At 49.6% G+C, this 13,088-nt stretch overlaps 1 protein-coding gene across 1 annotated transcript in view; it reads left to right on the forward strand.

The window, feature by feature from the left end:
- The first annotated feature begins 2,261 nt into the window (after positions 1-2,261).
- Positions 2,262-13,088, forward strand: part of INSC (INSC spindle orientation adaptor protein) — a 125,677-nt gene continuing 114,850 nt past the window's right edge. Inside the window, exon 1 of the mRNA XM_082660485.1 lies at positions 2,262-2,462. Coding sequence (XP_082516611.1) covers positions 2,367-2,462 — 96 coding nt within the window. The 5' untranslated portion in view covers positions 2,262-2,366. The remainder of the gene's footprint in view (positions 2,463-13,088) is intronic.

Here is a 13,088-nt window from a genome sequence, read left to right on the forward strand (position 1 = left end):
ATCTCTGGGTGGGCTGGCATTTCAGCTGCGATCGTCAGGACCTTCTGATCTGATATCTCAGTCCTCAGAAATGAGAGCCTGTCTGGTCATCAGCTATTTTTGTACAGGTTCCTCATCTTGATAACCTTCTCTGAGTAGGTGGAGGACAGAGTGGAGGATGCTGTGTCTTACTTGAGATGGACTGAGGCAGAGAGAGCCATCACAAAGTCCAAGGGAGACTGACCAACAGAGGGCAGGGCCAGCACAGAAGCTGGGGAGATGGCAGCTGGGGAAAGGAAAGTACAGACTACTGACAGGAATGGAAATTCTTTCTTTAGGGGCCTTTCAGAAGAAACCATTTGCCCTCTAAAGTTAGGCTGCACCTTAGTTTTGAGCTGGAACGACCTCTGACTTTCTCTTATTCTATAAAGCAGTGGTTCTCAGAGCATGACCCCCCAAACCAGTACCATCCACATCAGCTGGGAACCTTTTAGAAATGCAGATTCTTGGTCTCTGAACACCTCCTCCTCTGAGAGCCATTGCCTGGCTGCATGATTCCAGGTTAAATTGTGCACGTCTCTCTGGAAAAACCCCTTTCCAAAGTAGATGTCCCACAAGGTTGCCACGCTGAGCTGTTCTGAGACCACAGAATGGATGGGCTTGTGAGCAGGAGCAGTTGAGGAGTTCTGGGAGGGGAACGGGGTAGGAAATGACGAGAGACAATGGGGATCACACTGGCCATGGCAGGCCTTCCTGAGCACGCTACTGGGGCTGCTGGGAATGAGCACCAGTGCCAGCACAGCCCCTGCTTGGAGATGTCTAACTTAGCATGGAAATTTCCAGCAGTGGACAAGTTCCTGGACTGCTAAATTCTTCTGTTCTCTTCTTTTGCAGTCCTGTTCCCCCAACTCCCAGGGCTCTGGACTTTGCGACTTGTCCTGTATCATAGCCCTGCCCCTCCTGTGCCCACCCTCCTCCCACCAAAGTCTTGCCACTTCTCTGCAAGATTGGAGCTGGCACCAGCTCCCTCGGGCAGCCCATGCTCTGTTCTGCCTGAGGCCTGGGCTCTGGTACCATGCCTTGTCCTGTGGGTCCTGTGCAGCCTCATCTGGGCCGGGGGCCAGGAGCCCTCCTCGGCCAGCTCCTGACAGTGCCAGAGTCTTTGAGGTGCTACCTGCATGAGGTTCATTCATGATCCCTTCAGAAGAGAGCACCTGAGACTTCTTCCGGTGACCATGTGCGGTGTGCTGGGTAAACTAGATTTGGAGCTGAGGCTGTGGGTTGACTGTAGTTCAGGCTGGCTGACTGAACTGTAAACCTGAAATCTGCCCTACATTTAGGTCTAACTTGTCCTTCCTGAAGTGACTCCTGAAGTTGGTGGAGCTGGGATGGGCCTTTTGGGAGGGAAGAAGAACACGGCGTCAGGCTAGAGGGGACCTTTGCCTGTTGCAGCTCTGAACCATTTCTGTGGCTTCTCCTTTGGTAGAAGGACCTATTTGTGGTTGTGCCCCTGAGAGTCTGCATGTATCTGTTTACCTGTATGTCTCCCTTTTCACTCATGAGGGCTCCCACACATATCTATATAGGGTCTCCCTTCATCTCACAAGCTGTGAGGCCACAGGCATATGATTTAAACCATCTGGCCTCCATTCTCCTTGTCTGTATAATGGGAATAAAAATAACTACTACAAAATGTTACCACGGTGGCAAAATGAAACAATGCACATAAGGCCCTGAGCATGGTTCCTGGTGCTCACGTGTTAGGCTATTATTACTAATGCAAGTTATTACTCCCTGTGCCTCAGTTTCCCCATGTGTAAATTAGGGATAATAGCTAACGTCCACGAACCCAGTGTAATCGTGAGATTAGGGAAGTTGATAACTACAAAAAACTTAGCACCATGCAGTAAATGCTAGTGATTATAATACTTATTGTCCTTCTGGGTATGTGGGTATGTGTCTGGGTGAGACTCTCTGAGTTTGTGAATGACTCTGGGCATGTCTGTCTGCTGAGTGTGTATGTATGTATGTGTTTATATGGCCAAGCAGGCCTCCTGTCTCTGGGTGGAGTTTGCTGTTGGCCCAAGCCTGGACTCCCTGAGGCAGCCAGGGCCGGCGCCGGGGATGGAATTTCCATTAAGAATTAAGCAGGACAGCACTGGGAAGCCAGGCGGGCGGAGGGGAGGAGGCTGAGGGGGATGGTGCTCCAATTCTGAGCTCCCCCCGCAGCCTCAGTTCTGAGCTGCCTTGGAGAAGGCCTCTGCCACCTCTGCCTGGAGTCTCAGGCCTGCGGGGGCCATGGCCCAGAAGGATGGGCGAGGAGAGAGGAGTTGCCTGCCAGGGCCCCTGTAAGGAGACTTGGAGTTGCTGCAGCCAAGACTGGAGCCATGAGAAGGCCCCCTGGGAATGGAGAGACGGCCAGCGAGGGTATAAGAGGCTGGGGCCTATGGGGCCGACATGAGCCCAGGAGGCTGGGCTGTGCTGTATGTATCTGGGAACGTGGATGTGTGTGTGCGTGTGTGTGTGTGTGTGTGTGTGTGTGTGTTTGGGAATGCAGGTGGGGGACATCCATACCAAGTGTCCTAAAAGGAACATCTAAAAAACCAAGTCTGTTCCTCTCTTTACCTGAAACTCGGACCCAGAGTTTGTACCTGGGAATGAAATATTTCTGAAGTTTTTTGCTAATATTCATCCTGTTCATGCTCTGAGCCTCATTCCATTTCTAGCATACTAAAAACTATCTTAGCTATTCAGGTACTTTTACACTCCTGAGCTCGTCTCATACTTTCAGCAACATATGAGCTAGGCAGAGATTATCATGATCCCCATTGTAAATATGGGAAAACTGAGCCTCAGAGAGTTTAAGTGACTTGTCCAAGGACGCATGACTAGAATGTAGTAGAGGCAGTGTGCAAGGTTAGGTTTCTTTGAGGATAAAGTCCAGGCTCTTTTTTTTTTTTTTTTTTTTTTTTTTTGCGGTACGCGGGCCTCTCACTGTTGTGGCCTCTCGCATTGCGGAGCACAGGCTCCGCAGGCTCAGCTGCCATGGCTCACGGGCCCAGCCGCTCCGCGGCATGTGGGATCTTCCCGGACCGGGGCACGAACCCGTGTCCCCTGCATCGGCAGGCGGACTCCCAACCACTGCACCACCAGGGAAGCCCCCCCCCCCTTTTTTTTTTTACACTACCTGATCTACCAGAAATGGACTCAAAGATTCAGGAAACTGCCCATTTGAGGAAGGCTGTGGCTTCAGTGTTAACGCATAGCCAGGTGAATGGCTGGGCCTTCAAGCTCTGTCCCCGGGCCCTGAGATAGCCTTTGCTGAGATAGGAACTGAAGCCCCTCTCAAGGATCTGGGGAGTAGAATCAGGGTGTCTCCAATGGACGGAGGCTGCAGTCAAAGCTGGCTTGTCTGAGGAGGATGACTTGGGCATCTACAGAGTCTGGGGTCCCCAGAGAGCTGAGGCAGTTGAGTTAAGGTCAGGAGCTGCAATGTGTCCAGGGCCAGGGAGCAATCATCATTTTTAGCCAGGGCCTGAAAAAGGGAACACGGGTATTAGCGTCAAGGAAGAGAGGCTGAGATGGGACCTTGGAGTGATCATTGTGTCTTGGAGACAGAACCGGTTTTCCTGTCCCTGAACACAAAGCGTGAGCATACTGACACACAGTAGTTGCACATGAGGGATTTAGGCTAGATGCCAAGGAGAACTTCCTGCCAATGAGCAGGTTCAAATTTGGAAACAGTGCCCGAGGGAGGCTAGGGTCTGCTCTTCCTTGGTGGCCCCAGAGTAGGTAGAGGAACTCCAGGCCCCTGGTGGGGAATGATTCACGGCAGGGTGGAGGGGGTTGGATGGAATGCGACATTCCTGAGCTTTGGGGTGGGAATCAGCCTTCTTCTCTAGACTTAGCCATCTGACACTAAGTGCAGAGCGGAAGTTTGATGTGCCCCAAGTTAAAACGAGTGTCTGCAACCATCTTCTGTCCTTTCTGGCAGGTCAGCGATCTTATGTGAGCGACTTAGGTTCCAAAGGGAAGCACCTGAGGGTCAATAAACCAAGTGGCATTCCAGGCGTTTGGGGGCTGCTCAAAGCTCAGCGCTCCCTCCGCAGAGCGTGTGAACCGCACCCAAACCCCTCCTTGTTTTGTTTCAGTTCCAACGCACTCCCTTTACTCTCCAGATGTTGGCATGTGGGGCACATGTGGGCACCAGGGTCGGGACGGCTCCGAGGGTCCGGGGTGCTTACCCGCCGTGACTCCCGCCCGGCCCCGTGCGAGCCAGGTCTCTAATTAGACCTGACCGCGTCCCCATTCCAGGGCTCCCCACAGCCGAGAGCACAAAGTTTGCACTGCCAGGGGCACCAAAAGAGCCTCGCAGCCCGGCTGAGACTGCAGGCAGCGGTGGCTGACGCGGGGCAGAGGTTTGGCAGCGAGCGGACTGTTGCCGGAGGTCCTGCGGCGGCGGGCGGGAGCGGCGGGCGGGGGCAGAGCGGGGTGGGGCGCGGGCAGCCGGCGGCCCTCGGGCTGGGCCACCGAGCAGGTCACTTGCTCGCAGCCTCTGCAGCCCCAGCTGTGCCTGCCGCCACTGGCCTGGCCGCTGCATGCAGCCGCGCACAGGCGCTCTCACTCGCTCGGAGTAAGTAGGCGGCGCTCCCCAGGCTGGATTCGGTGCCCAGCCCGGTCCGGGACAGAGCATGCTTGTGACTATTTAGATAGTAGGTGTAAGTGTATCAGTGTGAGTGCTTGTGAGTGGGAGCGAGCGCCAGTGGGAGGACGTGTGTCTGGGCTGGTATGTGAGCAGAGGGAACTTTCTAGCATATGTCTCAGGGTGTGAGTGTGTCAGTATGTGTGGGAACTTCTGTGTAGGTGGGCCTGGAGTGCGCCCTAGGTGGCACGTGTGTCTGCGTGGCCCTTGCTGCCCCGTGTCTGTACGCTGGGTGTGCATTGGTGAGTGTGGTAGGCAGGCTCCATGGGGCTGAGCGGGTCGTGTGTCGATGGCTGCATGTGTGTGAGTGAGCAGATGAAGACAGAAGCTGGGGATAAGGAGTGTTATCTGAACTCAGACTTTCTAGGGTGACCCGACTTGTCCCCAGCTGGGATGTCTTCTCTGTGGGTCACTCGGCTTTGGTTTCTCAGGACTCTGATCGGGGCAGGAGTTCAGCGCCAACACTGGACTGAATGGGGGTCTGAGCCAGCCTGGCTGACTGGCCAGGGTTGCGGAGACAGCCCCACTGTCACTGCAGGAGGAGGTGGGAGGACCACTCAGCCATGCTCACCCACAAACACAGGGCACCCACACCCACACACTCACAGCTGCTCATGTGTGCACACCTTCCCGCCACCCACACCAGTCTTGCACATGTTGTATCTCAGGAGGGCCGTGTAAACACTCACCTGCTTTCAGTATGTACATCTGAGGACATTGACACATATCCAACAGGTATCTCCGTGTGCAAAACGCATATGCACAAACATGCACCCCTGGCTTGACCCACTCTCAGCCTTTTAGGTCCCCTTTTCAGTCCCCTTTAGCCTACACGTGGCACCTTGGACAAGTCTAAGAAACTGGCTTTAGTAGGAAATACCGTAAGCCGGGGGCTTTGGCTGGGGGGTCAGGGCAGATGTTGATACAATGCCTTCAGAGTGTCCCATTTGATCTAGAACTGAGGCTGCTCTTGGAGTAGTCTTGCCTTTTTAGAAGTGAAAAGGACCGTCTGGCAAGGCAAGCAGGGCCAGTCTGAGATCTGAGGCAGAGCTCAGCACCTGTAATTTGCTCCACGCTCTAGTTTATTCTCTAGATTCCCCCTGCAGCAGAAAAGCAGTGAGCCTTCCGTGGGCTGGGCCCAGACAGTCATCTGACAGGCAGGAGAAGTGAGTTGAGATGGGCTGATTTCTTCTCTTCTTTGGTTTTAGTCAACCCTGTTTTGAGTCTCCCATCTGCAGGCAAGGCTGAAAGGGAGAGCCTTTGCTTTGCTCCTTTCCAGTGGTTATCTCTTTTTTTTGACAGAATCTTGTTCTCCCTGACCTCCCCCCTTGGGGACTGGGGACACACGAAACAGTGCCCGGAAGAGTAGGTGCCCCAAATATTAGCTGGCTGCTGCTGTTACGGCTTCTAGACCTCTCCCATCCTGACCATTCTCCTGTGGACAGGTCTCAATGAGGTGTCCTCACTAAATGTGCTTCCTCAGTTGGGAAGTTAGAACGATGACACTGACTTTCTCTTTCTAAATGTTTATGGTTTGGTCTAAGGAGTGTCTGAGTTCTCACCCCACCAACTCCTCCAGTATGCAGGGGAGCAGATGGGCTTCATGCATTTCCTGAGGGGGTGCTGGAACCTACCTTTCCCTGGCCTGGTCCTCCACCTGACCTTTGGGGAGGATGGTTAAATAAGGGCAGGCTGTGGTCAGCTGGGCAACCTTTTACAGAGTGAAGGTGGTGGGGAAGGAAGTCTCTGTGCCTCCCCTAGCCTTCTTATCTGTGGAGGCCCCCAGCCATCTTAAGACTCAGGAAAAGACTCTGGAAAATGAGGTACCCACTGTGAATCCCAGGCTGGTTCCCCAGTTTTAGTTCATCAAATACATATACCTACCAATCGGAATTTCAGAGCAACAATTAGGACTCATAGAGCATCAAGGCAACCCTATTAAGGTCACATAGTTCCAATTTAAAGAAGAGAAATCAGACAACCCCCAAAATGGTAATAATAACAACCACTATTTATTGAATCTATAATACATGCTTTATTTCATTTACTTTTCACAGCAACCTTATTAGGTTAATAGTCCCATTTTTTTTTTTTCCTCTGACAAGGAAATTGAAGCTTAGAGTGCTCAAGGGATTTCTACAGGTCTGTGTGACTGCTGAGCTCATGACATCACCTGTGTGTTTACCTTCTTACTCTGGCTGCCAGGAAGCTCTTAGTTCATCATATTGCTTCATCCTAGTAAACGTGTTCATTGGAAACATGGCTTTGAATTTTAATTTCTGCTTTAATAACTTTATATTATACCAATCTTTAGCTGTAAACTCCTACATCCTTCGTAAAGAGAGATCAGAATAAATAAATGAACAATCAGCAATTAAGCATTCTATTGGTCTCTGAGGATGAGAACCACGTTGCATGGAATTTTGGGGGGACATCTCCAATTTCAAATATTTCATCTGGTTTTCAAACCATATGTCTCAATTTTGGCTTCTGTATTTTGGGGCTCTGATTTGTGACCATGTCTTGGGGCTTTTCTTCCCAGCAGCTCTGGGAGAAAATGCCCATCTCTGTGCTGGCTCAGACAATGGGGATTGTTGTGAATGAATTGGGCCATTGATAAATGTCCCCTCCTCTGACTGCTTCAACTGCCAGCTTCTCCCTGTCTCAAAAGCATGAGTGTCTGGGTGCCCGAAGGAGTTTGACCCCTGCCCTATGCCTGGCCCTGGCCCTATGGCCACCCCTTCCTCATGTGACCCCGCCTAGGCTCAGGGCTCTGCTGAGAGGTCTGTGTCTCTTGGACCTAAGCTCTGCCTCCCTCAGAGCAGACCACGTGGACCACATGGTCTGTGATCAGGGATGGCCCTTTGGAGCCGGAGCTCAGGATAAAGAGCATGGGCACACGCGAAGGGCCCTTCTGCCCCCTCCCCTGGATCTGTGAGGCCATAGGCTAATGCTCAGTTTTTCCTTGTCCCCATGAGGGGCTCTCAAGTCTGCCATGTGGTCAGAAAGTCATTTGTCACCTCTTATCTGCAAGAGATGTGTGTCACCAGGGTCATCTGAATGCAGGACAGGGCTCTAGCCACACTGCAAAGTTGGCGAGACCCCTAACTAATTTACTCTAAGACTGATTCTTTTAACCTCCCCAAGGCTATTAGTATTTGGAAAGGGGAGGAGTGGGGGGCAACGCTTAGCACTAAAGATTACTTACAAGGACTCTCGTGGTGGGCTTTAAGGCACTGTGTTGAGATCTTGCTTCTCAGTATGCATTAAGTCACCCGATGCTGGCAGCTGTTTCCCATGTTCAAGATTAATCCTCCCAGAAGCACTTGGTTACAAAGGGGAGGAGGAATCATTGGCCTGAGGCCTCAGGAGATGCCTGGCACTGGGCGGTGTGCTGGTGGGTCGGTGCGGGTGACGGGTTTGTACCTTCCCAGGCAAATGCCACCTCAAAAAAAAAGGTAAGACTAAGACTTGATTGATTGCATCTCTGCTGAGGATTCTGGGTGTTCCCTGGACTTTAAGCTCAACCAGGTGAAAACAGGTTTCAAATCCAGCAAGAGAGCACTGGGTGAGGCAGTCAGAACTTCTGTGGGGGAAGGCGTACTCACGCTTACTCACATTTTTTAGTGTCTGCTAAGGGCCAACCCCCTTGTTAGGCTCTTTGCATCTTTTGTTTCAGGAAACCTCTGGAACAACACTGGGAGACAGGCGCTGCTATTTTAAAGATAGGGAAACTGAAGCACAGCAAGGTTAAATGATTAGCCCAAGGTCAGAGCCAGCAACAATTTCACCGCAGGTCTGTCTGACGCTGGAGTCTGTGGTGAAGACTGTGGTCTGTGGTCCACTGACCACTCCCCAGTTCAAAGGCCCTGAAAGCAGGGAAGTCCAGGCCTTTGGGCCAGCTGGGGAAGAGCTGAGGGCTTTGCCTTCTCTGGCTCTAGGACCTGAATATCATCAGCGTCACTGGCCTTTCCAGCCTCAGATGGAGACGGCTGCCCTGTGGGAAGCAGGGGTGGGGTGGGGAAGGCCTCCCAGGCTGGGCAGGGATACCCCTGCCAACCCCGCCCCCTCCCTGCCAACCACTCCCTTGGGGTGCGCTTCTGTGACTTCACTTCTTCCCTGGAGCAATCTCTGGGGACCGAGCCTACACCCAGACACTGTGATCCCGCCAGCCCAGTCCCCCCTCTTCCTGCTACATGGTGCCCTCAGTGCCAAGCTCTGGGGGAGTCCTGGATCCTCTGAGGATGTCTCTGGGCAGACCAGACCCTGTTCGGCGTGAGGCAGTGTCTAAGCGTCAGCAATTTGGCTGGGTAATTGTGTATAGTGTTCACTTTCTGCTGGAGAAATGGAGGTTTTGTCTTACAAACCAAATATCCTGGGTTTGGAAGCCATGTGAAATGCAGCCTGTCGTCTGGGCGTGTGGGCTGCCTTGTGGGTCTGTGTGTGGTGCTGGTTTAAAAGACATGGTCGAGGGACCGAACGATTGACTCAGGCCATATTATTGCCTCTGATAGAGGGTCAGAGGTGGGCTGCATATACTGTCCATGTGCAGAGAAAAGAGCACGGGCTTTGCCATCAGACAGGTCTGGCTCGGAGCCTGTTTCCACATCTGTAAAAAGGCATTCCTTATGACGCAGTGGTGATGCTAGAACTGGAAAGTTTATTGAAGTGTAGTGTCCAGCACAGAACAGGTCAACTGTAAATGACGTATTCTTCCTTCTTGTCCCACCTACCTTCTGGGAAAGAACACTGGGCTGATGGCAAGAGATCTGGATTCCAGCCCTAGCTCAGCCTCTGGGTACATTGTTTTCTCTTACCCTCTCTGGGCCTCACTTTCCTCATGCATAAAATTAGAAGAACTAATTTCCCTTATTCTTCTGTATTTTTTGAGGATCGTGAAAGAGACTGAAGTCAGGGAGCTCTCTTGGAGGATGCAGAAAGTTTAGTCACTATTATTCATGTATCCATGCTGCAGTATTAACTGAGATCCTGTCATGTGCTAGGGCCCGTGCAGAGCACTGGGCATACAGGTGTCGGGAATATCCCAGTCCTCAAGGCAAGACAGGATTGTGAGCAAACAGTGACAAGCCTGTCTGTGGGACATGATCATGGTAGGTATTAGTGTATCAGAAGAGGAAGTGTCACCCCCAACTGGGGCAATCAGGGAGGCCTTACCAGAGGTGAAAATTCCTGGTCTGGATCTGGAAAGATAACAGGAAGATTCCAGGAGGATAAGAGGAGGGCTTTCTAGGCCGAGAAACCAGCACATGCTAAGGCACAGAAATGTTGCCTCGTGTGGTAAGCCTGGGGGACTTGAGGCAGCGAGGGTTTGGTCAGTAGTGATGAGAGAGAGATGGGAGACTTTACAAAGGGCTGTCGACGGGCGTCAGGCCTTGATGGCTGTGCTGAGGTGTTTTGATTTTTATCATGACAGTTGTGGGCAGCCCCTGAGGTATTTTAAGCAGCGGAGGGTCATGGTTGGATATGGGCTCACTTATTCATTCAGCAAACATAAAAACAAACAATTTTATGTCACCTTTAATTTTGATATCATATCAAATTAATGAAAATTTGCAAGACTGATAAAAAAAAACCTTCTTTATCTGTATCCCTTAATTGATTACAAGACACTGCATTTACTTCATTTTTATTCATTCTTTCTCTCTCCAACAATATAAAAAATACATTATTTTTTATTTATGTATACTTCAATTATCTGTATAATTTATACTTTATTATAATTATATATTTATGGTTTTATCATGTATATGTATATATGAATACATATATGTATATGAATACATACAAAATATTCATATTTCTGATCAATTTAAGAGTAAATCGGAGGCATGGTGCCTCTTTGCCCGTAAATACTTAAGTGTGTATTTCCTTAAAAAAAAGATATACTCTTACTACAGTACAATTCTGTCCCAATAATGTCTCTATAGCTCTCCTGTCTCCCTCGCCCCATTCAGGGTCCAACCCACAGATGGCATTTTGTTATCATGTCTCCTGGGTCTTCTTTAATCCAGAGCAATTCCTCTGCTTTATCTTTCTTGACCTTTGTGTTTTGAATGGTATAGGCCATTTATTATGTTGAATATCCCCCTCCATTTGGGTTTATCTGATGGTTCTACATGACTGGATCCAAGCTATGCATGTTGGGCAGTAGTAGCATGAAGTGAGGTTAGCATACCAGCGAGCACAGGCTGTGGGGACCGTCCCAGTGCTGGTGATGGAAGCTTTTGTCACTTGCTTGAGGTGATGTTCACCAGTTTCTCCTGTGAAATTACTGTTTTTCCCTTAGTAATCAATAAGTAATTTGTGGAGAGATACTTCGAGGTTTTGTAAACATCCTATTCCTCATCAAACGTTTAATCACTAATTTTATCATCATTGATACTTTTGAATCCATCATTGCTTCTATATTTATTAGTTGGCATTTTTCTGTAGGAAAGATCTCTCCCTTCTCCCTTTCTTTCTGTCTTTCTCTTTCTCTCTCTCCTCCCTTCCTCCCTCCCTCCCTTCTTTCATTACTATGAACTCATAAATTCTTAATTAATTTATTCATGGGTTTAATCAATTTGTATATTTTATTTTGATGTTCGAAATGTACAAGATTAGATCAGTGGGAGGTTCTCAGTCTGGCTCTTGTTTCTTTTGACTTTTCCCCATGATTCTCTGAGCATTTGGTTACTGTTGCTTTAGCAAGATGTTCCAGGCTCATTTTGTTCTTTCCTTGCCCCAGCCCTGGAATTAGTCATTTCTCCAAGGAGACCTGGATCCTTTTAGTGGAGAATGGTATTAGAAACAAGACCTGGGGCTACATGTGCTCCCTGTTACTGGTGTGTCATTGCATTTAGCAAACAGAGCTAGGGTGTATACTTATATGTCCATATTTATTTCTATAATAAAAAAATAAAACAAATTATTATAGGTTTTTAGAAAGAAGAACTCAAGTGATTGAGACAGAGAGTGAGGGGATAGGGTGGCTTAGATGGGTGGTGAAGGAGGGACTGTTTGAGGAGGCGATATTTAGAAAGACCTACAGTGTGGAATGGATAGATTGGAAGGAGAGAGAGCCTGGAGATTCTTTCAATTATCTAGGAAATACTTACAAGGACCTGAAATAAGACAGACAAGAGAGGAAGTAGAATCAGGTAGCTGGTTGAATGCAGAAGGTGAGGGAGACGAAGGAGGGAGATAGACATCTCCAAGGCCTGTCAAGCTGAGTGTGTCCAAAACAGAATTTCTGCGTTCTTGCTTGGCAGTGTCCTATTCATATGTGGTCCTCTCCAGGTATTTCAGATCTCATTGAATGGCTCCTTCATCTATACAGCTGCACAAGTCAGAGAGAGCTGGCAATCATCTTCAACACCTTTCTCTCTCAAAGCTCATATACAATTCACCACCAAGTCTGTTGATGTTGTCTTGAAAATCTCTCCCCAATCCGTCACTTCTCTCTGTCTCCACTAGTCTCACTCTAGTTCAAGGCACCATTTTCATCTTACCGGACTACTGTGAGAACTTCCTAACTGCTCTACTTATACTCCCTCCAATTTGTTGTCACACAGCAGCCAAATGTATTTTAAAACACAACTCAGGGGCTTCCCTGGTGGTGTAGTGGTGAAGAATCCACCTGCCAATGCAGGGGACATGGGTTTGAGCCCCGGTCTGGGAAGATCCCACATGCCACGGAGCAGCTAATCCCGTGTGCCACAACTACTGAGTCTGCACTCTAGAGCCCGCGAGCCACAACTACTGAGCCTGTGTGCCACAACTACTGAAGCCTGCTCACCTAGAGCCCGGGCTCTGCAACAAGAGAAGCCACCACAATGAAAAACCTGCGCACCTCAACGAAGAGTAGCCCCCGCTCGCCACAGCTAGAGAAAGCCCAAGTGCAGCAACAAAGACCCAAAACAGCCAAAAATAAATAAAATAAAATAAATTAATTTTTTAAAGGAAGCTTTTTTTAAAATTTATTATTTATTTATTTATTATTATTTTTTGTGGTACACGGGCCTCTCACTGCTGTGGCCTCTCCCGCTGCGGAGCACAGGCTCCGGGCGCGGCTCAGCGGCCATGGCTCACGGGCCCAGCCGCTCCACGGCATGTGGGATCTTCCCGGACCAGGGCACGAACCCGTGTCCCCTGCATCGGCAGGTGGACTCTCTACCACTGCGCCACCAGGGAAGCCCTAAAAAAACCTTTTTAAAAAAAAAAAACAAAAACACAACTCATGTCATTTCCCTCCTTAAAAATACTTCAGTTGCTTCCTATTGATCTTAAGCTAAAGATCAACCTCTTTAATGAGCCTACAAAGTCTAATTTTTCTGACCCCTGCCTCCACTCCTACACCGTCTCACCCAGCTTCTTTCTTCACCCTCTCTCCTGGCCTTGTCTCAGT

Source organism: Grampus griseus (assembly GCF_964374135.1).
Source record: "Grampus griseus genome assembly, chromosome: 8".
In the NCBI taxonomy this organism is placed as follows: Eukaryota; Metazoa; Chordata; class Mammalia; order Artiodactyla; family Delphinidae; genus Grampus; species Grampus griseus.